This window comes from Struthio camelus, chromosome 3, assembly GCF_040807025.1.
Source record: "Struthio camelus isolate bStrCam1 chromosome 3, bStrCam1.hap1, whole genome shotgun sequence".
Taxonomy (NCBI): Eukaryota; Metazoa; Chordata; class Aves; order Struthioniformes; family Struthionidae; genus Struthio; species Struthio camelus.
This window is the reverse complement of record NC_090944.1, coordinates 21,407,617-21,434,124: the sequence shown is the minus strand read 5'-3', so window position 1 is coordinate 21,434,124 and position 26,508 is coordinate 21,407,617. Positions and strand designations below refer to the sequence as shown.

The following is a 26,508-nucleotide window of genomic DNA, read 5'->3' as shown; positions in this document are numbered from 1 at the left end:
CCTCTAGCGGCTGAGCCAGTCATACTTCAATACTGTTGACAGTTTCTCACAAAGAATATAAAATATTCCTTACATATTGAAACTATTATCTCTGAAATGGGATTAGGACATTCAAGGACGAATAACAGATTTTTCTTTTCTTTGTAAGTTTATTACTGACAAGGGCAGTGAAGTTGAAGTTCAGTACAGTCATATTCAGTACAAGCCTTCCACTAAAAAGTTTGCTTCAGCTTTCTCTCTTTCGTAATTTCCAGGAAAGAAATAAAATAATCCCTATTCCACCCTTGAGAGAGAATCAAAAAGACTTCCTTTCCCCTTCCAATCAAGCATCCAATTTCTTCTGCTAACCAGTCCCCTAAACATCCCAATAACCTACCAAGGTCATTTCCAAAGTCTACATATAAATATATATATATATAAAAACACATGCATCCTGGTAGTGGAAGCTTGACTCAAACACTTGGAGCTATTCAGGAAAAATTTTCCACTGTACCTCATAAACAAACTAGAAGTCTGCTTTCCCTCTTTGAGCCGCGGATGATGAATTTAAAAACACATTTTATTCCCCTCAAAGTATGAAAATATCTGGCTATGTGGAGAGATGTTTTGGGGGCTTGTTTGTGTATTTCCTGGTGGGGGTGGGGGACTACAGAGGGCTGGGTTTTGGGACTTTTTACCCTCTTCCCCCTCGATGCTCCCAAGCAATAACTTTGGGTGTATACTTAAGAAGTGCTGTTAGGTCTGAACATTTTATCTTTCGGAATATACGAAACACCTAACAGGCTACGGTCATTACCAATTTATTAACACAGCAGTAGATAGCCTTTTACAGCTTCCTTTTTGAATAACAAATTACATATAAGATTGAACTCTACATCAGTAGACCTGTTCCTGTCAGTCTGTTGACATTAATAATGATTCCTAAGAGCTTTAGTAGATCAACTAACTGGATTTAAAAATAAATAAATAAAACTGAAGTCACTATAAAGAAGAATCTACTAAAAAAAAAAAGCCAAATAAAAGGTAAGCTACCCTATTTAAAGCTAAAAAAAAATCTATTATTTATAAGTTTTATAGAAATAGCAATGCTTCAGATGCATAAATTAACTCCTTTCAAATCAGACTCTCAGGCAGACATTACATTAATGGACAATTATGTTACTAGAGGACGTTTCTGAGCATGACCTAGACCTTATTACCTGTTCTGTTCCCCGTCTGCTGTAAAATTTCAAATTCATAATCCTTAATAATCCTTTCCTCTGTGCCTGTAAGAAGAGAAACATATCACACAATGAAAGAATCTTATACATTGAATTATGCACCAAAAATTAAGTCAAATTGAAAGCATTAAAGCAACGGAGAAGTAATACACTGCACTGTAGGATTCTCTAATAGTAGGCAACTTGACAGAATTTTAAAGTAACACAGGGAAAATATTAAGAGGCATCAGTTTGTTTAAATTGTCCCATTTTGATTTTTTTCCCCCCAACAGAAAAGCACTACCCATTTGCAATAAAATGAACAACTCACTGTTATACTTGGTGATAGCTATATAGAAGTAAATAATAGAATTTGTCACAGTATACTGTACATTGATTTCAGTATAGCCGCATGGTAGCTGTTACCAAATGAAACATTTATTTCCACTAGAAGCTGAAGAGGCCAAGAGTCAAACTTAAAAGGTAGCACATTTGAAATAAGCATTTCAGTTTACGCAGGAATAAAATGACAAAGCTAACTAGACTTTCTCCAGCAAACTCAGGTGACACACATCCCAGTACACAACTGAGGAGTTTGTGTATTTCTACACCGCAAACTTTTTTCTTTTGAAAACCACAAATGACAATCAAGAACTTAAAAGTTCAAATCACTACAGAAAAAGTAAAAATGAGCAGATACTAGGGGAGAATACATACCTTATTAGAAGTCCACATCATAACTTACAAAATTTGAAGAGAAGAATTTAATATAATGTTTTGCAAAGAGATCCAGGCTGTTTCCAATTAGATAATTTTGGCGGTAGCAATATCATCCAACAAAACAAGGACGTATACTTACTGTTCTAATGTCATCTTCATAACTAGTGACCAGTTTATAATGAGGAGAACCTGACAACACTCTCCAAGCAGATATTCCACAACCAGTTGCTTTAGATACTCCATCTTCATCTGTTTCACAGCCTCCCACAAGTAAAAGTCTGCAAGATAAACAAAAGGCACTGTTTCATATCCTACAGGAAGACAGGCATTTTCTTTAAACTTTCTTAAATCAGAGTGATAGCAGCTTTGCTTTCACTAATCAAAAGGTTCAAGTATTTTAAGACACTTAACAGCCCCAATAAGCTTTGAACTTCAAAATTCACTGTGCTCATTCACAGATAAAAAATTTAGGGTTGATTAAGTAATATTTGTGGCATTTATCTCCATCAGTTCTTATCTCTGGCTTTCCAAATAAGACACAGTTTCCAATGTTTCCCAACATTTAAAACAAGAGATGGCTACAAATTTGAGATTCTCCCCCACCCTCAAAGAACGGTGACAAATCATTTAAGCTTATGAAGAGCTTCGGCCATTCTGTTGAAGCGTTAGGTTTTTATTTATTGGTAACTGAACACAAAGTTTAAAATAAACAAACAAGGAACAGTAGAAGCCATTTCTCTTTTGTAAAAAGAGTCAAACGGGCAAAGGCAATTTTGTTTTTAAAAGCCACATTACTGCACGCACACTCTAACTGGTAGCATCTTTCATTATACACACCAGACAACACTCTAAAAACTCTGAGATACAACCTTGCTGTTAGTGCCGATTCCCACTGAAACGTTGCAAAATATTTTTCCTTGAAGTTCCCAGATATTATTAACAAGGAGTTTTATATTTAACCGATGATTACTTTGACAAAGACTTTGAGAATAGAGGTCTAAGTTTGTTTGGAAGTGTCAGTTAACTGAAACAACCCATCAAAAAGCAAACTATCTGCAGAAAAGGCACAGATAGAAAAAGGAAGAAGTTCAGCTAGGAGAATACTGCCCAGTCAGTCTTCAAAGTCTGTGTTACTCTTGAAATATTCCACCACCTAGTGGCTGAACCTCATATAGCTCTCGTTTACAGTTTGAGTATATTTTAAAGCATACATTTCCTACAAGAGCCACCGGTAGGAAAATCCACAGAATTCTTCCTTAATGCATCTGAACGAGAGAATCCCCTTCCTATATAATGAACACTAAGTTTACTACAGGAAATTATGTTGATCTGCACACTTGGACCTCTCAGGCTCTTTACAACTGAACAACATTATTGTACAACAACGCTTAATCACCCAGATAATAGAATAATATCTGATGCAGCAAGGAAGCAGCTTTCTGTATTTATTAAATGACTGACTAGTCTCCCAATCTAAATAAATCTTCTCATGCCATAACTCCCACAGCACTGGTATTTATTTAATGCCCACATACAATATGAAATGAATATTTCTAATGGACTAAGACTAGTGTTTGTTGTTTTGCGGCTTTTTTTTTTAAATAAGCATTAGCCAAAGTCTAAATACAGTACCAGGTTTTTTTTAGCAAAAAAATCAAAGTCCTATGACTCTCCTTTTGCTGCAAGAAGCCCGAATGGATTAGAAGGTCTAGAAATAGTTCTGCAATAGCAGTAAGTATTCAGTACTCAGTTTAAAACATGCAAGTTCTGGGGGGGGGGGGGGGGGGGGGGGGGGGGGGTTATTATGTTTTTTGCTGTTTTGTTTTTAAATAGCAGCTACTTTTTGCCACAGAGGTAAACAAAACAAAACAAACAAAAACTACCTCTTTGTAAACACTTGGAGCAGTCCTTTGTACGGGTCTGGAAGCATGTGTATTTATGTTCCTTAAAAAAGTCAATTAACAAAGAAGTTCTGAAATTTTGTCAGGTTTCTTTATCCTCAAACTGTAGCCTCTCCCTTTTCCCTAAAGTATCAGTATTGAAGGTATGACTGAACTTTCTTATTCACAGCTTTATTTTCTTCTTTAGCCAATCATTCTTGGTGGAAAGTGAAGACAATTACCAAAGATGCTATGTAGTCTACAAGAATTAAATCTTCAAATTGTATTTCTATTCAATTTGATAAAATATTAATAAAAGCAGGTATTACAAAGCACGCTCAGGCCTTTCGAAGGAAGGAATTAACTTAAAGACTACTTTTACATAAGACTTATGATTTTAAAATGTTTATTTTCAACCCTTATAGCATCAGATAAGAACTCTGTCATTGGCTGCAACAATCACTAGACGGTGGAGCTCAGGATCCTGCAAAGGAGGAGCAGAGCAAAAAGCAGGATCGCAACGTCAGGAAAGCGGATTTTGGCCTGTTCAGGGGCCTACTGGGAAGAATCCCATTGGACAGACCCCTCTCCCCTCCAGGGCTGTAAGAGCTGGCTGATATTCAAGGATCATCTCCTCCAAGCTCAAGAATGGTCTAGCCTAATGAGCAGGATATCAAGCAGAGACAGCAGGAGGCCTGCATGGATGAACAAAGAGCTCCTGACAAACTCATATATCAGCAGGAAGCATACTGGAGGAAGCAGGAACAGGTGACGCAGGAGAAGCATGGAGAGACACATTCTGAGCATGCAGGCGTGGGGTTAGGAGAGCTAATGCCCACCTCGAGTTGAAACTGGTAAGGGACATGAAGGGCAACAAGAAAGGCTTGTACAAGTACATAGGCAGCAAGAGGAAAGCTAGGGAAAACATGGTTTCATTGCTATAAGGGGCAGGAGCACTGGTGACAAAGGACATCAGAAAGTTAAGAGGTACTGAATGCCTTCCTCCTCTCAGTCTTTACCGGTAAGGCCAGCCCAGAAATCCCAAGCTCCTGAGACTGGAGGGAGAGTCTGGAGCAATGCAGACATACATGAAGATGACTTCTACCATGGATGCTTACGGTCTGTTAAAATTTTTGGAGTTTGCTTTTACACGGTAAAAAAAGTTTCTGTTTTGCTATCTCTAGATATCTCATTTTCATTATTTTATAAAAACGTAGCAACAGGAGAATGTCTCCATCATAACTAACAGGAAAACGCATAACTTTGCGGTGTTCTTACATGAAAATCAGTGGGTAAACCATACTCTTGCTGTGCTAATCATTTCTGCCTTAAGAACGTCTTGTTTAATTGTAGAACAGCTATACGTAAAGCTTCTCTGAGCATTCATGACACGCTATTTTATTTTCTTGCAGTAAGACATAAAGAAATCATGCAATCACTTAAGGAACAATTCAATTTCTATCAGAATCAAGGATATCTACCATGAACATCTGTGGTTGTGGATGAAGGCTCCTTCAAATTCTGATAAACATTTTAATAACATGTGGAAGCAAACACACTTCTTGAGTAATCAGCAACATATGTTCTTTATAACAACAGCATATAGGAAAAAAAGCAGCCCCATAACGCACCTATATCTTTCCAGTAGATATTTAGCAAAAGCAATTGGGTTGTGAAGATCAGCTAGTGAAGATGACTAAAGTTAGCATAGCATTATATTTGACAATCGGTGACAAAACTTCAGAGCAGATGCAGAAACAGAAGAATCATACTTCAACCTTGCATGGACCACAGATGAATTTTCTATTTAACCAACTAGTAAGTAAGGGTAACAGAAGACTGCCAAATGAACACAGCAACCCCACTGTTAAAATACAAAAGAATTTCTAGATTATATATTCCATTTCCGAACAACAAACACAGGGCTGCACTAAGCCTTTTATGTGAAAAATTTTACATTTTAAGTGACCCTAAATTTGCTCTTTATTATTTGCATACTTTCTAATCAACAGCAATTGTCTCTTTTTCATATCGGCTGTTTCTTCTGGCCAATTGGTTGGACAATTTTTCAGGTAATTATTTGGACAGGAACTCAGGGGCATTTACTGAAACATCCTTTTAAACTAAAATACTAACAAGAGTGTTTTGTTGCACAAGCCATACTAAGCAAGAGTTCCATCTCCGTTCCTAGAGAATGCCTCTAATTTCAGAATCCACAAAGAGTAAAGGGGTTGGTAAAAAACTAATAATGGAAAGGCAGTCATTTAAGATTTGAAAGTTTAAGCAGTCTCCTACTCAAGCAACTATCAAAGTCAAAAGCAGCAAGTCCTCCTGTCAGTAAGCATTAAAAGCAAACAAGATAATGTAGCAATCTTAATTCCATTCAACTCTGTGGCATCAACGGGTACTACAAACTACTTGAACAGTTTGTTATCGTTTCATGAAGAAAGCGACTTAAACTGAGGAAGGCTTGGAGAGAAGAATATTAATCCTTCAGGGACAACAGAAGTATCCATAATACATGAGGTACAATCAATGAGCAACAGCTACAATAACTGTGCAAGATATTTCAATACCAATTTTTCTGCAGGCACTTGGGAAGAGAGGAATTTGCAGATTTAATGTCACACACTTAAGAGTCGAATTCGTGTACATATTCTTATACTTTCCTTCTGCATCCTTCCTCTGCCTTTGATCACCCTAGCACTGAGGCTTAATAAACTGCCACTGATCAAAGTAACATAAGAACTGCCCCCAACTCGTATGAAACGGAGCCTTGAGACATGTTCCTGAATTGCTCTGAGGCACTTCAGCTAAAAAAATTAAAAAAATAAATAAGTAGCAAATTTTCAAAATAACCTGCAGTGCCTATCTCTGCAAAAGAAAAATGGGGGAGGGTGGGGGGTTGGGGGAAGAGCAGGAATCTACCACATCACATGAAACCCCATGTCTGGTAAGTATCTTGTCCTAAAACCTATTGGGCATGATGCAGCTTATTCTCAGTTAGCTAAAATGCTCATACACTCATTCGTGTGCTCACATCTGATCAGAGTTTGTAGCACACAGTTTAATATCAGTGAACATGAAATCACAGCTTAATACTCTGAAAGATGTTGGCCAGATCAATGCTACACAGATCATTACACATAAAGTGATGAATTTCCTAACTTTTTCAACATAGCAACCAATTTTCACATGAGTCTCCTTCACAGCCTGACCATATATTAGCAGATTAGTGGTGCCACAACAAAATGCATAACAAAAATTAAAATCAGCATAACGATTGCAAAGAGTAACTCAGGACAGCACTGCTATCAGCTCCTGGTAATCAAAAGGCAGCAGGCATAACCCTCTGGCAGATGAATTAATTTGTAGCCTTGTTCACCCATAGACATCTCAAGTTCTTCCACTAGCCCCAACTTCTAATGTAATACATTACTGAATTAAAAATTTCAACAGTAGTGACAAAAATTCAATTACAGTTGACTGTACTGTGCCAGAGGTGAGTAGGAGACAAACAGCAACACAAAAAGCAAGAGAAGAATTGTCAATAGTAGTGACAGCAGCAGCTCTACAACTGCCTGAACCAGATCTTAAATTCCATCAAGACAAATCTTTTCACAGAAATTTTGGAAAAACTGTCACATACAGTGCAACGTATTTATAATTTAGAAGCATATTTTAGGATAAAAGAAATTCAGTAACAGCTGGAATGAAGATGTCATATCAGTACAGACACACACAAAACACAACCTAAAGCTGAAAAAGCCTTCTCCCAGGACTGCAAAAGAATTCATCATGGCAGCACATACTTAAATTTTGAAAAGCCTTTTCACGGAGAGCAAAATGCAACAGCAAAGGCAGGAACTAGTAAGATGAATAGCATAACTGGTATGAAAAGAAAATGAAAGGTATTCCTGAGAGCCTCAGCAAAGATCTGGTCTTGTTTACCAATTATTTTTTTCAGGATTAGACAGTGGAGATGACTCTAAAATAACAACAATTGACAGGCAGCCTGGGAACAGCAACAACAGAATTTTTTCTGTTTACTTTTTTTTTTTTTTAAGTAAATAAAACAAAGTTAGTCACAGTCTGAGGAAGAATATGCCATACTAGATATACACGAGTAACATGGGCATACTGCAGCAAGTCAAGGAAAGGGCCATAAAGGGGATGAAGGGTTTGGAGTATCTGTCATACAAGGAGAGGCTGAGGGAGCTGAAATTGTTTAGCCTGGAGAAGGGAAGGCTCAAAGGAGATCTTAATGTATATCAATATCTGATTCAGCAGGGAAGAACAGGCTAAGACGACAGAGCCAGACTCCTCTCAGTGGCGGTCCGTGACAGGACATGATGAAATAGGCACAGTTTAAAAAAGACTTCATTTTTTTTACTGTGCAGGTGACTGAACCCTGGAACAGGTTGTCCAGACAGACTGTGGAGTCTCCATTCTTTAAGATACTCAAAATTTGATTGGATATGGTCTTGAGCAGCCACCTTTGAGCAAGGGCGGGGTTGGTCTAGATCTCCAAAGGTCCTACACCTCAATGATTCTGCGATTCTGCAACTTGGGCCAGTTAATTAAAAAGGGCCACTTTTGCAGGGCATATTCCCTCATTTTCAGAGATTTCCAAAAACCTGTGCTGAAGATAACAAATATATACTGGTCTCAGGGGAGGAAGTTCAATGTACACTTTCAAAGAGAACTTGAGACTTCCATGCAATTCTTCTGTCATCAACTTTGCTACAACGACAAGTAAATTCAAACTGAACCCAAAACCCTCACCTCTCATAGCTATCACATTTAAGGCTTTAATACTGGACATCTTCCGTAAAAATTGCAGATAACTCTGAAGTAAGAAATTCAGCTCCAATCCAAGATATCCAAAATAAGCAAGCTATCAAACTTCCCGTTAGAGTCTTCAGAGAGCTAGACTGCCATCAGCTCACTCTGAAGGAGAAACCTACATTTTGTCAACCGAAGTGCACCCTAAATTAAATACGAAGGATGGATCACACGGTAACACTAACATATAGACATCTTTTCAGCAACAACAAAACTCAAGATTATACTTTTCCCCAAATTATTTTAAAAGTATAGGTTCTTGAGCACTATTTTACTGCAGTTCAATAGGTAATAAGCAATTATATAGCTACACAGAAAGCAGTAAGTCAGCGCTTACAAGCAATAGCAATAGACCAGTATTACTTCTCCATCTCAAAGAAATGTAAGAAAGCACAACGTTAACAAGTTGCAGATAAGACGAGTGATCAAAGCTCTCATTTTCAATAATTTAATCTATTCATATATATATCTACTTTTTTTTTTACTGCACAACTTTAGAGAACTGCCTCTCTTCAAGTCCTTTTGATTTTTTGTTGTTATTGGTTGGGGTTTTTGGGGGGTGGGGGGCGGTAGAAAGACAGCTCAACTTCTGCATTTGACCTCACAGAGCTCTAAATTGATGAGTGAAGTCTCTGGTTGACGTTTTCTAACATAAGAGTAAATTCAGAATCCAAAAGAAAAGATTTGCTTACATGAAGGGCAATAAACCGTTTCTTTCTGCTTTCCATTGCAATCCTTCAGGTGTCAATTTTCAGTCCAATTGAGCAACTCTACTGAATGCCCGTAACAGAAGATAGTATGATCATCACATGCAATCCCACTGGAATATCTGTATTTCCACGGAATCAGTCAAAATATTTGTTTTAAACAAGGAAAGAGTTCCTAAACGTGTGTTCCACAAACATTGCACAAATTTATTATCTCAGCAGCAGATACAGTCACGTTTTCATGCAAGAAAAGGTAGTTCTCTCCATAGAAAATGAGAAATATACACAAAGTAATAGTCTGTCAACCCTAAGTTTCAATAAACTTAAATTATTGATATTTTGATTAAAACATCCTCTGCATAAGAACAACATTGTCTCCTGCTCTTTTACTTAACACTAGTATCAAATTTAAAAACATAAGCCTAAGATCATATAAGAATAAGGGGATAAGCAAGATTATTACTTCACAGGAGGGAAGAGAAGAATGAGAAAACAAAATTTTTGTCTCTTTTTTTTCTTCTTATAAACTGTTGTGGCAAGATTTTGTCATTTGTATACACAAAGCAGTGTCCTGACTATTCAGCTGGCAACTGTGCCAGCTGATTTTCTGTTTGTTTTCCTGTTTGTGCGTTCAGAACTGTCAAACTGTTACAGTAGATGATGTCATTCGCCTAGAAACTCTCTCCCCCCCCACACACACAAAAAGCAAGCACATCCACGTATTATCAGAATAATTTAATAATTTGACCACACTTTGAACATTAACCAGTGGTTTTTTGCAACTGTTTAAATAAGTATCTCTTTCCTAACATTAGGAGCAGAAAAGATAGCTTTGGAGGCAAGCGTCAAGAGATACTAACTCTGGCTTGATCAAAGGGAAGAATGAATAGGTATTGTTGCCTTTTCAGGTAGCTCTGCCAGAACTTCATAACCCTGCCCTATTACCCTTAACTCTAGATTTAGATAACGAGTATGAATTGTGTGGAATTGTTAAATATGAACAAGAAAGAAAAAAAAAGAAACTATAATCAAAATCGATCTCTCAAGTAATAAGCTAGAAGAACGTTAGTTCTCATTAATAATGAATTTTTCTCAAGATAGGACAGCTCACAACGTTCAAATACAAGAACAAGTTTCTAACAATAATTTTCCTCTAGTACTCTGCAGCCAAACCTAATTTCAGCTTTAAAAAAAAAAAAAAAGCAGCAATTACAATAATTTCTATTGACAAATTCAATCTTCATAGTTCTAAAGAAGTTTAGTTCTTAGAGTTGAGGAGATACAGAAAAATAAGTTGCTGAGCTTGTCTACCCCTCCCTGCTACTGAAACATACGTACTGAGAACATTCAGCAAGTAGATACATTTTTTTAACAGAAATACTTGGCAAACCAGCAACTACTCCAACTACATCCAGCTCAAGAGCAGGCAGCCCAATTAGTCCACCTTTCATGTTTGGTATCTGCGCCTCACACACACACACACAACAGTACACCAACAAACACGTGCCCTAGTCCTTCCCCCCTCCCCATCAAATTGACAAAAGTTTTTCAAAGTCAGTTCTGACATTCTAAAAATCCTGATTTTGCATGGTACTCACGTAGCAAAGGATACATCTAGATTTTTCCTTTTTAGAGCTGAGGGCTGTATTTGATAATAATTACTATTAGTTTGAGGCCCAAAAAAAACTTTTATTAAGAAAAATCCCTGAAAGTCCAAGCAAAATATCTCTTAATACTTTTTATTGCCTTAGAAATATAATACACAGGGCTTAAGTGTAGTGCAAAGGCTCCTGTAGAGCTTCTAATATTAATTTAATAAAGACATTATGCACTAATCATGAAAGATAGCTGTTTATAGATAGCTCTTCTAGAGTTCATAAACACGCTACATGTCATTTGTTACGTCTGTGACGGTCTCAACTTTGCCATTCAAACAATTGTATTTTATTCAGCACCTTTACACATCATTAGTCCATTAGTAAAGCCACACTGCCAGCTAGGACCTGTTTCATAGAGAAGTGATACATGACTTGTTATTGCTGATTAATAAAGACCAGTAATAGATGTTATTTTCCTCCTCCTCTTTAACACATGCAACACACTTCAATGTTTATTTTGCCACTATTATTCATTATTTCCATATTATTGGCAGGTAGGAAACAGAACATTTACCTGTGACCAGGATGATAAACAACAGTAGTTACTCCATGGGCATAATGGCTGCTAAAGCTGAAACTATGACTTTCTTGGAAGCTTTGATTTGTTCCAACACTAGGTATGGAAAAAAATAGGTATGTTATTTCAGATTTATATTTTTAAATAGTGGAAAGTTCTCCTAAAATTTGTGGTGCCTTCTCAGAATAAGTCAAAGCTTATGCTTACCTTACAAGATAACTTCTCAGTTCTCCACGGTAATTAATGACAAGCAGTTCCGCTGACCATTGTGCGCTTGCTTTGTATTCTAAGAAGACTAATCCAGCAATAGCATAACTAAGATCTCCTGGAAAACCTGTTGTCTTTACCGAAAAGACAGACATCGAAAGTAGGGCCGGGAGGGGGGAAGAGTACTCTGGTTACTGAAAGAATTATAAGTCAAATTTACTGTATTCTATAAAAAGTGTATTAAGAAAAGCTAACAGAAGAAGTTCACAGATCTGAAAGAACCAGTAAGTTAGAATTTGTATAGTCTATAAAAAGTGCATTAAAAAGCTAACAGAAGAAGCTGTTCATAGATTTTTTTTAGAAATAGAATACATCATTTGATCTTGATTTTAAAGAAGTCTTATTAAGACAAAGTATGTTAAGAATATACTAAGGAAATATACTTTGAAAATCCCCAAAATGAGTCTAATGCAATCTTTAAATATGCAAAATATGAAGTATATTCTCTTGGGCAAGCCAACAGCAATTATATTTTCCTCATACAAAAGAAGTCTTCTCAAATTGCTCAAGCAGTAATATTTTCTCGATTTACAACTGAATCTATATACAAACTGCATAATAAAAGGTCAACACTTCCATGAAGGAATACTAGGAAAGTTGAGGTGTCACCGCAACCATTGGCACACATTCTAAGTAGATGCTATTGTAATTTCAGTATTTGATGTATCAGCAGATCTACCATAATTCTGAGGAAAAATAGAGATGAAGATTCTGACTAGGTACAACACCAAGATGATATGCTTTGCGCATCCTATGCGCGATCTGACTTTAATTAACTATAACATACCCATCGCACGATAAACACTTCATAATATATTTCTGCTTAGCATTCCTATTGTAAGGCTTTGTACCAACATACGCCATGATAAAACAAATAAACAAAAAAGTCAGAGCAGAGATCACCATTTCCGATTACAAGGAGTTTTACTATATTTAAATTTAATTAGGGAGAATACTTACCGGTGAAATAACCAAAAGCTCACTACCCATTAGGTCAAACACTCTCACTGTTCCACTGCTTTCAGCATAAGCAAGTAACGTGCAGTCATGGCTCCACGCCACACGCCTCCACTGTGGGTTAGGATCTTTTGGTACTATGAAAATGGAAAAAAAGGTTTTAAAAAGAGAAACAGTTTCCTGCTAACACTGTCATGTGCACTCAACTGGTCTTCACCTATCAATGGCCACAGTCTGAATCATGACAAAACAAACGGCGTTGGACCATATTACGACCTCCAATCATTCACTGACTTCAACTGCTAGATGTCTTTACATTGTTAGCGTATTCCTTTGCAGCACTTTCTATAAACATTGTATCACTTGTAGATTCCCCCCCCCCTTTCAAACAAAGCAAGGTATCAGAGAACACAGACAAAGCATTTTTGTAACTATCAATTTGATTTCTAGTAAAAGCTTGCTTTGTTTAACAGAAAAACCAAGTTATTACAGTTCTTTGTTAGCTGTATTAATTGAATGTCCTGCCCTCTGGAAATAAATGTTTAGTCTGATCAATCAGCAAAGAGCTGGCAAGGTATTAGAAACAGTCCAATCTGTTATACTTTATCAGGATCCAAAGTTGTACACTAACAGGAAACAACATGTATTTAAAAAAAAAAAAAAAAGAAGAAGAAGGGGAGAGACAAAAATTTAAAAGATCTACACCTAATTTGCTGGCAAGAGTGCTGTAAAGGCCATACAGGGCACCATGTCTCATCATGATGAAATCACTGATAGTTATTCTAACAAACTTTATAGAACCTTATTCTATCACATCAGCTTCACACCATTTGTTATCATCTCATTGTAGTGCTGTAACAAGTTCTCTTTTTCAGGTTTCCAAAAGATTTACAGGGAATATTTAAAAACAGTGCATGACAATTCAAATAAGCTTTAAACTGACTTTTTAAAAGTGACTTATGTCATTGGGAACCTCTAGCCCATCAACATTCAGTTCCTGATAGACCTTCATTCATCTATGTGCTTTTGAGAATTATATCCAATGTGCAAGTGAAAAAAGAAAAGATCCTCAAAGAGAAAAGAAATTAACTGCATCAAGAATTGCAGGATGTCTATCTTCATTTTAACACTAATGAAAGCACAACTGAATGCTGTACAAGCGTAGCCTGTGCGCAGGGTTGGGTACCAACGCCCAATACGGCATCAGTTCACTTCAGATTCAAGGTCAGTATGCTAATTATCAGAAAAAGAAAAGGTGAGGGAAAATGGAACTAATCAAAAATTAATAGATTCTCTCGATGCTTTTAAGAAGTCAGAAGTTACCTTAAAGGGTAAGGAAACAACAATGCTTAGCAATACCTGAATAATAAACAGTGAGGAAACTAAGTTGTAGAGGTTGCCATACTACATACCTTGACATTTTCCAACAATGGATCCAAAGTCATCTTTTGCAGACCTGCAGAATAAAACTCAGTTATGGATTTAGACAAAAAGGACTATTCAATTTTGAAGAATAAATAAAACACTATAAAAATACTCCAAGTGCACAATTCAAAGATTTGCATGTATTTAACTACTTATTAAAAAAGGCAAATAGTAGCCTTCACCCTTAGGCAGCTAGTATAACTAGCAGCACCTTAGGAACCCTTCTTCCAACATATAAACAACATCCATTAATAGTAATGGATTTGGTAGTAATGGTGTTCAAAACACTACAGCAGCATTCAAGTACTTCAATAGGTAAGTTTAAGGGAAAAAAAAAAAAGTCAGAATCCTCTAGGTTACTATTTTAGCAACAATGCAAGAATACAGTTATATTTATGCAGTGGGAAAATAAAATTTATTTCGTAGTCTATAAGCTGACATTTATGGTGTTCACAGCACTTCTGGCTGAACAATTTTCATGCACTTGCTTCTTTTACATATAAATAGAAGGTCTGACCTTCTAGCAAATGGGTTTTTGTGAAGCAAGTAAACATATTCAATCAAGATCTGTTCTAAAGCTAAATGTGTTATTGAACTAACAAAGGAGGGCTTGCTATGAGAGAGTGGAGGAGAAAAGGAAAGCACGAGTCTTCATGGCAATCCATATTATTTGTAAAATCAGGTGAAGCATTACATAAGTGCCAGCTGTTCCACAGAGCAGTAGAATAATAGCTTCTTGTCCCACTTCATTTGTACTCCCATAACTATTTTAAAGGGGAACGGAAGAGCAAAGGTTAGAAAGACCACAAATTCAGTTTAGCGTTTTAAAGTAATTTGAGTTTTTCCTTCTTCCACATATTATAAAAATCAAATAACAGATTTTTTTTTTTTTTTGGGGGGGGGGGGGGAGGCAGAGGGGAAGACAAGGCCAAGAATTAAGAAGAAATCAAAGGCATCTGAGTTATAATAAATTATTATTCCATACATCACTTGCAGAATGTACATAACACTAAAAGAACAGAAATATCTTTAATGTATGGTTAGTACATCACCAGAAATACTTTTGCAAAACTCCACAACTGTGGTTGTTAAGTGATAGACAATATTAAGTTACCTGATTTCTACACATTGGTCTTGAACAACCGCCAACAGTTTACCATTGCTGAAAGAGGGAAAACAGAAATGTGAAAGTTCAACTAAAGATCGCTCTTGCAGATTGTGGATCACAGCTCTAGACACTTTTCTATTGGATAAATTCAAGTTCTCTATCACAAATCAAAATTGGCTGTGAAATACCAATTCCTACGCAAAAAAATGCACTATTAATAAAATTCCCTTCATGTCACAAACAAATATATGCACCACTGTGTCTCTTTTCTAGCAGCACTAAGAAAAGAGAAAGAATGTCTCAAATCTTGTTACATAAGCGGTCAGAACCGGATGTTGCACATGGATAATTTTAGGCCAGTAAAACAATACGTAGTTTCAAATATTACGTGGAATAAACAACTATCCTACTTCAGGAAGTCAGGTGATCTCCTTAGGAGATCTCCTCTCCTTTGTACCTAACAGGCAACACTGCACAACATGCCAGTTGCATCAGTGAGGAACGTCTCCTCCTTCAAAAGGATCATCATCATCTCTTCCAATAATACAGAAATCTTGCTAAACTACTGATTGCATTTACTGAAATATAATAAGTAAAAATATCACAGACTACTTTTATGTCACTGAATCATTTTTCTGTATATGTTCATGCTTATTAAAAAAAAGTAGTGATTCAACAAATGCTGCTAAAATTACTACAAAATAATTATTCCTAGTCTAGGAATTCTCATTTATCCCCACAACACACAAGTGCAATGGGTCTTGAAGGTCTCTTGAAGCACTTACTTTCCACAATTTTTAAAAAATGCAGTTCATACTACACACCCTGCAAGTTTTGAGATCAAATTCAAGTCATGAGTACGACCTCAGCAGAAGAATTACATTGCTAATCACTTTTCCTCAAAAACGAGAAGGACATTCAGTTATACGTGAGAGGATGCACTAAGAGAAGGGAAACACTGTGGAAACCTCTAGATAGCCTAAGGAAAGGTCAATTCGCTGCCTGTGAAAGCCTCCAGTATTTCTCTTGGCCAAGGAGAATAACAATGCCTTTAGCATGCTAGTAGCTCAGCATGGTTGCCTATGAGGAAAGAAAACACTGGTAATAACTGGTATAAGGGACAAAAATTAATGATACTAGATCCTTTCCTGTCTCAGGAAACATAGTACTGAATGTCTCCTTTTCAGAGCTTTCCCATGGAATCTATTACATACTTGAACACAGCAGCTACGCCCCCCAATCTCCTCCCCACTCAAAAAAAAACTTTGGCAGATCACAGACTGTATAAGACTGTATATTTTCTTATTAATAAAAAAAAAAAAAAACCTCTACCACCACCAACAAAACACCCACACACATTAATACATTCACTATGCAGTAATCTTTTCTCCCAAAAAATGGTGAAGCTACAGAGTGCACAAGCTGGTTACCTTGCAAGTACTAGATGCCAGTTTATCTGTTTACTAACCAGACGAACCAGTCCAGTTGGCAGGGTAAACTTCGCAGGGCTGAAATAAAAGCGTTACACTAAATTAGAATGTATACCTAAAAAAAAAAAAGCAGTAAGTGAGATATAAATCTTAGGTGACTTCATTTCAAAGTCAATCATCAGCTGGCTGTGAGGTTTTAGCAAACTAAATACGAATCAGCAGTGCACCTTGACAACAACCAAGGCTAACAGCATCCTAGTCTGTAGTAATGGAATCATAGTTAGATATTAAGGGAATCGATCACTCGCTCAGTCTTTAGACTCTGATCCGCATTCAGTTTCAGGTTCCCATACTACAAGACAGAGGCTGATAAACTAGAGGGCCAACAAGATTGTTAGGGGACTGGAGCACTTGCCCTACAAGGAAGGGGTGAGGCAACTATCTTTGTTTAGTCTGAAGAAAGAGATAGCTTCAGAGGGACCTAACAGCAGCCCTTTGACACCTAGGAGGAGCTAAACCAAGAGGATGGGAGCCACTGAGGTGCACGACAATGGAACAGTGGTCAGACTGAAACAGAGGAGTTTCCAACCTGACATAAGGAAAAATAATTCTTCCATCAAGAGGTCAGTCAAGCACTAACAGGCTGTCCAAAGAGGCTGTGGAATCTCCATCCCTGAAGGTTTTCAAGATCCACATAGAAAGAGCCCTGACCAGCCTTGCCTGAATTCAGTACTTGCCCTGCTCTTCACAAAAGGTTGGACTTGAGACCTCCTGGACTCCCTTCTGACCTGAATTGTTTTTATATACAAAACGGCACACAGAATTAATTATTATTATTATTTAAAAACTTTTGTAATCAGGTCTCCAACATAACTACCGGGGATTTTTGGTTGTTTTTAATGAAAATGAAATGAATTCATTGCATCTGCAACTGAATCTTTGCAGGCAGACTTCTGCGACTGCATGAAGCCCACTAATCAAAAGAGAAACCTCAAAACAAAAACACAAAATAAAGTGGAATACCAGCTGAGGTCGGGGGAGAATGACATTGCTTGGAAGGGAAAGAAGCTGCTGACTTAGACTGCAGGACTGCTTCCCAAAAAGCCAACAACAAAATACCCCTAAAAAGGAAGAACTGATGTAAGGCTATCAACAGGGTTGTATAACCACAGAGTAGGAACGCCACAAGAAGATTATACTTATCTCCCAATAGGTTTCTGAAAACTGTTTAAGTGACTTTTGAAACAGAAATTAAAGTTATAAATAGAATGGCTTGTTTATAGCTGTTGCTCAGGTTATCAAGCTTCTTGTATGACAGTGTCAACTGCCCCAATAAATAAATAAATACATAAATAAAACCTAAATTATGACTTAAATAGAAGCAAATACTGTAATGGTGTCATACCTGATGGGTATGTTATTTACCACTCAAACAGACAAACAGCTTAATTTGCTATGTCTCTGTTGGGACAAGGGGATAACACATATTTTGGGAAAGATGATGCTCCAAATGAAACTTTATTTAGGCTACTAATAAAAGATAAGAGTCAAACCAATACACATCTTGATTCTTTTCTAGATAGGCCTCAACTGTGACCCAAGTGGTTACAAATCAAATTCAAGGAGAGATACATATTCTAAACATCACTCAGACAGTATTTCAGGCAGTGTTCAGTTTTAATGTCATTAAAAATAACTTTTGAACAAAATCAAAAAGCTACAAAAATACTACCAAATAAAAATATTAAGTATTATTTTCCTCAAACCTACCTGTACCAGATATACCGCAGCAAAAATAATGCAGGGCCTACAAAAAGAAAAAAAAAAGAAAGAAAAAAAAAAAGGCCAAGAATTACATCTCTGGATGTTTAAAGATAACCTCCAGCTTACTGCACACAGAATTCCAGAAATTCTCTGGAAAGAAAGAAGTATTTTAAAGGAGAGAGTAAAAATAAAACAACAACACCACCACACACTTGTTTTTCTTTGGTCAATGAATCCTTATATTACTAAGATGAAGGGAAATGGCAAATCAAAAGTCACTACACATCTCTGGAAATTCTAGGAGAAATGCCTGAGGGATTAAAATACAGTTCAGTTATTGTATAAATCAAGTGCTGAATGTTAATATAATCAGATCATGATGTAAAACTTCCTTACTGAATCGTGTTTGTTACTTGGGCTTTTCTAAACAAGGACTGGTAAAGAAATAAAGTCATATTTACCTGTAACTGCTCTAGTGATGATAAATGATGCACCATGTTTTTTGTTGCCTCTTGGCTGCAATTATAACAGTTATTATATTATAACAATATTATAACAATAAATACTATAACAATTATAATAATTATAACAGTAATAGTCAAATACCACATTATACATTTTAGCTTAAATATAGCATTCATGCATACATTCAGTGAATTAATTTAAGCTGTGTGCTAGTCTGCAAGTAAACATAACATTTGTAATTACTCTCAACTTCATATTAAAAGCATAAGACAAAACAGGCTATACAAACAAATATTTTCACTAAATTATAAGTTCTAATAAACAAACTATTACTATAGATGTCTATTGATTCAATCAGTAGACTGAACAAGACTGACTCAGTCTTTGGTAGTAATAAAAGTCACTCACTTGTGACTATGTCCTCTTGTAAAGTATTATAAATCATTATTTCTATGGAACATAGACTAGGAATTATTCTTTCTAGGAATATAGACTGCATATGCCTACCGTAGAAAAGAGTAAGTTCAATCTGCTTGTTTTCCACAGTTCTAAATGATTCTATGAGTCTTCCCCCGCAACCTTAGTCAGAGAACCGCTGCCTCATTCACTGTTTGCAATGATTAACGACACAATAATTCTTTCTGTTCTCATCACGTACTCTGGAATTCCTGAACCACTTGTTATATACAATCATACCACTGCACCGAGTGTAGATTGCTCAATTTTCATACCGGCCTTTTCTCTGGCATTGTCACCTCTACGTAGGCGTTCTTTACAAAACAAAATATTTCTCAGGAAACGTAATATATGTAAATGAGAATACTAGCAAGAACTAAGATTAAAGCCAATATGGGATCCAACTTAAGAAATGCCAGTTTTAAGTGTTTTGAATTTAACAGATCTTTAAATTCTCATCGGAGACAGAGCTTCCAACGGTTGTAATTACAGTTGGAAGTGCTCGGCACTTCGGCAATCAAAACTGAATCATCCCAAATGAGATACAGAAAAATAAAGTAAAGTCAATAGAGATCTGTGGGGAGTATGGTTTAAGGCCTTTTTTTGTATCCTGTAAAACTGCGTAGACAGAGATTTAATTTGATTTCCCAGTATAACATTCAACTTAGCTTCCTTTCCCTTTCTTCAATTTCCCACCTCAGTCATTCTAAACCACTCAGTTCTACAAGAAATAAGGTGAGAATTATTTTTGTGACTTTTTCCTGTACAGTGCACAATGTGAATAAACCAGAATTAAAAAGACTGATGTTCCAAGGGGAAATGCACAGCCACCTAAATAATATTATTGTTAAGACATCTTCAGGCAAACACTGAATCACACTGACAAAATTTCTCTTTGCCTGTGTATGTCAGTGTAAAAGCAATTTTCTACTAAAGCCTTAGAACATGTCGGAAGTATCCTTGTCTTTTGACAGTCTTCAAAAAATGGTAATTCTAACAAACTACAAAATGTAACATTTCCAGGCTTTTCTAATTTTGCTATTTAAAGTGGCAATTATCTTGAAGATGTAGCACGTAAGAAAGAAATGCGGAGCTTAAAATGGCCTGTAATATTTGATCAAGTTGACAAGCAGAATTCTACGTTGCTCAGAAATTCCAATAGTCAGGGTGGGTCAGGACCCTCAGGCTGTGGTTCCACAATCACTTTAAACTGGCACATACCCACACTGCTGCTGAAGACAGGTCTCACATTTCCCTCCGCCTTTACTGACACGTTCCTGACCCCCCCACACCTATCTGAGGGTTTGTAGGACCACCCAACAGAAGTAATGAAACAAGAGAATTAACTCTCAGACTAGCCACTTCCCTTCGCTGTACAACTTCAAGAATACCAGTGACAGCAGAAAAGAAGGGATGATTGTCAGCAGAAGAAGAAGGGAAGATTGTCCCTTTTGTACAATTGGAAAAACAGTCTCATGTGCCACTACACCAAGTCCTCCTTATGATTTTCAGATATGCAAATCTTTCATCTATGACTAAACAGAAAGGGAAGAAGAAAATCACAGTATTGACCATCTCTCAAAACAAAGTTAAATAAAAACAGATGCAACTGTCTATTCATCTACATCACTAACCCAATATGTTATCAATTGATAATACCATAACTATTTTCCTCAAACACCTATTCCTGTTACAGCAACTGAAGACTTCAAGCTCAAGATAAACAAATCAAGATGTTTTCTGGCAAACAAAAAGCTGTTCTCATGTGAACGGTTTTAGTGATCATAAGTAGGTACGTTCTTTTATCTGTGATGTTTTACCATACCCTCTGTCGAGAGGTTCCCATTAAAGCATAAAGCCCTGCTAAAATATTTCCGTAATGTATTTTCCTAACTAAAAAGAGTTTTAACAAATGCAGTGGGTTTGAAAGCCCACTACAAGCAACACATAAGACCACATCCCTCCCTCTCATCTTCTAAGTCCAAAGCAGACAGCAACAGAAACAGAGGCAACTAACTCAGTACACTGCAGGGAAAAAGATGAGAGAGCAAACCCTCAGCATCTGAGTTTTTCCATTGACCCACAGAAAAGGAGAACACAAGCAAGATCTTACAATACAGGAGTCCTGTTTTCCTATCTTTAAAGCTTTGTCATCCACCTGTGTGCCACCTACACATACAAAGCAATATACCTCTTAAACCTTTTCCACCCTCTCAAAAGACAGCTGTGATCAAGTAACGTTCCGATGTAAAACTCTAGAGAGTGAACTAATTTGGCTCATGCAAAGTAAGCTTGATAAAGGCCAAGCTGCCACGGTGCAGTTCCCGTTACTCTCCGTACGGCTGTTTCTGGAAAACGCGCCTGAAGTTTGTCACAGCCCCTCCTCGCAGACGCTCGACAGCAAAACCTGGCACGCATTAGTCACACCGAAGGAGCAAAAAAGGCTTCAAGGAAAATCAAGTGGCATAAACATGAGTGACAGGGCAAAAATTAAGTGACATCGAAAAGGAGCGGGCGCCAGACGGTCACAGGGGCAGAACCACCACAGCGCACACGGTGCTTGCCCCCCTGCTTCCCCCGCTCGCTGTGCCCAAGCCGGTCAGCCCGGGGAACAGAGGCACCTTGCCCAGAGGCGAGGCTCCCTCGCCGCCCCCGGGCCCGGCGGAGAACGGCTCCGGCCGCCGCAGGCTGCTCGGCGCAGCCCGGCCCCTCCTCGCCGACGTGGCCGGTCCCCCGCCCCGCGCCGCGGCCCAGCCCGGACGACACTCACCTGCACCTCTGTCTCCGGCGGCCACTCGGTGTTAACGAGCAAGTCGTACAGGATATTCTCCTCCTCACCCTCCTCCTCCCCCTCGCTGACAGCCGCCATCTCCATCTCCGCCTCCGTCCCACCTCCCCCGCGCTCCCCGGCGGCGGCCATATTCGCCCGGGCCCAACCCACCGCCGCAGCGACTACGGCGCCCGGCGAAGGCCAAAGTGCTGAGGCGACGCCGCCGCGCGCCGGGCGCGGCCTCCAGCCCCCTCCGCGCTGCCCCCTACCGGGCGCGCCGGGCCCCGCCCGGCCCGGCCCGGCCCGAGCCCCGCCCGGCCCGGCCCGTGCCCTCCGGCCTTGGAAGCCCTGTACCGGGGGAGGGTGGGGCGGAGCGGACCCTGGGCTCGTGGAAGTGCGTCTAGCTTCAGCTCGAGAAAGTTCAGCGCCCGGCGGCTTTGCCTTGCAGCCCTGCGGGAGAGGGCGATAACGGGCGAGAGGCAAGGAGGGGCAGAGAGTTCATACACCTGCAGAGAGCGTGTGTGAGCGAGTGTGTAGGAGAGGGGCCCTGCTGCTCCCTGCTGCGTCCTGACATACACCAGTGCGTTTCCCAGAAGCACTGACTAGGCTGCCTGTGCTCTCCCGGCCTTCCTCCACGTACATCCGCTGTGGAGGACTGCTTGTGGCTGGGCCTAGGGCCTCAGCATGTGAGCCAGCCCTCCCCCGGCACCTAGAGCGCGAGCCAGGCCTTCCCCGGCACCTAGAGCGCGAGCCAGGCCTTCCCCGGCACCTAGAGCGCGAGCCAGGCCTTCCCCGGGACCTGGAGCGCGAGCCAGCCCTTCTTTGCGACCTGGAGGGCGAGCCAGGCCTCCCCCGCGACCTGGAGCGCGAGCCAGGCCTCCCCCGCGACCTGGAGGGCGAGCCAGGCCTCCCCCGCGACCTGGAGGGCGAGCCAGCCCTTCCCCGGGACCTGGAGGGCGAGCCAGGTCTTCCCCAAGACCTGGAGGGCGAGCCAGGCCTTCCCCGGGACCTGGAGGGCGAGCCAGGCCTTCCCCAAGACCTACAGCTCGAGCCAGCCCTTCCCCGGGACCTGGAGCGCGAGCCAGCCCTTCCCCGGGACCTAGAGCGCGAGCCAGCCCCTTCCCAGGACGTGCAGCGTGAACCAGCCCTTTCCCAGGACGTGGAGCGCGAGCCAGGCCTTCCCGAGACCTGGAGTGCGAGCCAGGCCTTCCCCGGGACCTGGAGCGTGAGCCAGCCCTTCCCTGGGACCTGGAGCGCGAGCCAGCCCTTCCCTGGGACCTGGAGCGCGAGCCAGCCCTTCCCTGGGACCTGGAGCGCGAGCCAGGCCTTTCCCGGGACCTTGAGCTCAAGCCAGGCCTTCCCCGGGACTTGGAGGGCGAGCCAGCCCTTCCCTGGGACCTGGAGCTCGAGCCAGGCCTTTCCCGGGACCTGGAGCTCGAGCCAGCCCTTCTTTGGGACCTGGAGCACGAGCCAGCCCTTACTTGGGACCTGGACCTCGAGCCAGCCCTTACTTGGGACCTGGAGCTCGAGCCAGCCCTTCCCCGGGACCTGGAGCACGAGCCAGCCCTTCCCCGGGACCTGGAGCGCGAGCCAGCCCTTCCCCGGGACCTGGAGCGCGAGCCAGCCCTCCCCCGGGACCTGGAGCGCGAGCCAGGCCTCCCCCGGGACCTGGAGCGCGAGCCAGCCCTCCCCCGGGACCTGGAGCGCGAGCCAGCCCTCCCCCGGGACCTGGAGCGCGAGCCAGCCCTCCCCCGGGACCTGGAGCACGAGCCAGCCCTTCCCCGGGACCTGGAGCGCGAGCCAGGCCTTCCCCGAGACCTGGAGCGCGAGCCAGCCCTTCCCCGGGACCTGGAGGGCGAGCCAGCCCTTCCCCGAGACCTGGAGCACAAGCCAGCCCTACCCCGGGACCTGCAGCTCGAGCCAGCCCTTCCTCGGGACTTGGAGCACGAGCCAGCCCTTCCCCGGGGCCTGCAGCACGAGCCAGGCCTTCCCCGAGACCTGGAGGGCGAGCCAGGCCTTCCCCGAGACCTGGAGGGCGAGCCAGGCCTTCCCCGAGACCTGGAGCGCGAGCCAGGCCTTCCCCGAGACGTGGAGCGCGAGCCAGGCCTTCCCCGAGACGTGGAGCGCGAGCCAGGCCTTCCCCGAGACGTGGAGCTCGAGCCAGCCCTTCCCCGAGACGTGGAGCTCGAGCCAGCCCTTCCCGGGACGTGGAGCTCGAGCCAGGCCTTCCCCGGGACGTGGAGCGCGAGCCAGGCCTTCCCCGGGACCTGGAGCGCGAGCCAGACCTTCCCCGGGACCTGGAGGGCGAGCCAGGCCTTCCCCGGGACGTGGAGCTCGAGCCAGGCCTTCCCCGGGACGTGGAGCTCGAGCCAGGCCTTCCCCGGGACGTGGACCTCGAGCCAGCCCTTCCCCGGGACGTGGACCTCGAGCCAGCCCTTCCCCGGGACCTGGAGCACGAGCCAGCCCTTCCCCGGGACCTGGAGCACGAGCCAGCCCTTCCCCGGGACCTGGAGCTCGAGCCAGCCCTTCCCCGGGACCTGGAGCGTGAGCCAGCCCTTCCCCGGGACGTGGAGCACGAGCCAGCCCTTCCCCGGGATGTGGAGTGCGAGCCAGCCCTTCTTTGGGACCTGGAGCGCGAGCCAGCCCTTCTTTGGGACCTGGAGCACGAGCCAGCCCTTCCACGGGACCTGGAGCGTGAGCCAGCCCTTCCTCGGGACCTGGAGCGTGAGCCAGTCCTTCCTTGGGACCTGGAGCGCGAGCCAGCCCTTCCCTGGGACCTGGAGCGCGAGCCAGGCCTTCCCCGGGACCTGGAGCGCGAGCCAGGCCTTCCCCGGGACCTGGAGCGCGAGCCAGGCCTTCCCCGGGACCTGGAGCGCGAGCCAGCCCTTCCCCGGGACCTGGAGCGCGAGCCAGGCCTCCCCCGGGACCTGGAGCGCGAGCCAGGCCTCCCCCGGGACCTGGAGCGCGAGCCAGCCCTTCCTCGGGACCTGGAGCGTGAGCCAGCCCTTCCCCGGGACCTGGAGCGTGAGCCAGCCCTTCCCCGGGACCTGCAGCTCGAGCCAGCCCTTCCTCGGGACCTGCAGCTCGAGCCAGCCCTTCCACGGGACCTGCAGCTCGAGCCAGCCCTTCCCCGGGACCTGGAGCGTGAGCCAGCCCTTCCCCGGGACCTGCAGTTCGAGCCAGGCCTTCCCCGGGACCTGCAGCTCGAGCCAGGCCTTCCCCGGGACCTGGAGCGTGAGCCAGCCCTTCCTCGGGACCTGGAGCGTGAGCCAGCCCTTCCCCGGGACCTGGAGCGCGAGCCAGCCCTTCCCCGGGATGTGGAGCGCGAGCCAGCCCTTCCCTGGGACCTGGAGCTCAAGCCAGACTTCCCCGAGACCTGGAGCGCAAGCCAGCCCTTCCCCAAGACCTGGAGCGCAAGCCAGCCCTTCCCCGGGACCTGGAGCGCGAGCCAGCCCTTCCCCGGGACCTGGAGCACGAGCCAGCCCTTCCCCGGGACCTGGACCTCGAGCCAGCCCTTCCCCGGGACCTGGACCTCGAGCCAGCCCTTCCCCGGGACCTGGAGCGCGAGCCAGCCCTTCCCCGGGACCTGGACCTCGAGCCAGCCCTTCCCCGGGACCTGGACCTCGAGCCAGCCCTTCCTTGGGACCTGGAGGGCGAGCCAACCCTTCCCCCGGACCTGGAGCTCTTGGGGCTGAGCTTTTGTCACAGGCCAAGCTTTCCTCGCACGCACGTGCTCCATTTGGTAACAGCCATGCAATGCAGCTGGGAAAACGGCTGTAGGAGCTGCCCGCTTGGTTTCGGCTGGATGTTTACTGCCAACCTTTGCTGAGGAAAATTTATCAATGTGTGTCTCATTAAAGAAAAATCTTAAGAATAATAAGTCTAAGGATGGTCTTCTCTCTCTTCATACTCCCCTTTGCAGTACCTGCTCCCAAGGTAGGACCAGAACTCTCCTGCCGTGGGGATCGCTCAGAGGATCTTATACCTGCTGCCCAGCTAAAGCGCTGGAGCAAGATGAAAATTGTGGTGCTGCTCAGCAGGAACATGCCCTGTCAGCAGGGCTGCAGTCCCAAAGGGACGCCCCAGGGAAAATTCCTGTAGCTGCAGCCCTGTGTTGGGTGTCCAGAAATTGATAGTAAGAAAATTTAGGGTAAAAACCAACTATTGTAGTCAAGGTCTGGGTGTTAACAGAGCCCTTACTATAGAGGAAGAAAAAGAAAAGCAAAGAAAAAGTAAAATGATATATTTCTCACAAATTATTCCTCCACAGACATGGGAGGAACATGGAACTTACTCTTAAATATTTCAGACCTGGAAACACTTTTGCGCTTACAGAGTTC

The 26,508-nt window shown here is 42.4% G+C and overlaps 1 protein-coding gene across 3 annotated transcripts in view; it reads right to left on the bottom strand.

Annotated features, from left to right (window-relative positions):
* Positions 1-22,348, bottom strand: part of NBAS (NBAS subunit of NRZ tethering complex) — a 187,445-nt gene extending 165,097 nt beyond the window's left edge. For 2 of the 3 annotated variants that reach the window (XM_068937157.1, XM_068937158.1), the window contains exons 1-11: positions 22,169-22,348; positions 18,939-18,993; positions 18,484-18,520; positions 16,714-16,791; positions 15,290-15,337; positions 14,163-14,206; positions 12,754-12,887; positions 11,734-11,867; positions 11,524-11,622; positions 2,059-2,197; positions 1,200-1,265 (exon numbers count right to left, since the gene is read on the bottom strand). In XM_068937157.1, the coding sequence (XP_068793258.1) occupies positions 1,200-1,265; positions 2,059-2,197; positions 11,524-11,622; positions 11,734-11,867; positions 12,754-12,887; positions 14,163-14,206; positions 15,290-15,337; positions 16,714-16,791; positions 18,484-18,520; positions 18,939-18,993; positions 22,169-22,318 (984 nt within the window). In that variant the 5' untranslated portion in view covers positions 22,319-22,348. The remainder of the gene's footprint in view (positions 1-1,199; positions 1,266-2,058; positions 2,198-11,523; positions 11,623-11,733; positions 11,868-12,753; positions 12,888-14,162; positions 14,207-15,289; positions 15,338-16,713; positions 16,792-18,483; positions 18,521-18,938; positions 18,994-22,168) is intronic. The other variant, XM_068937159.1, reaches the window with a different exon arrangement.
* Positions 22,349-26,508: the final 4,160 nt, after the last annotated feature.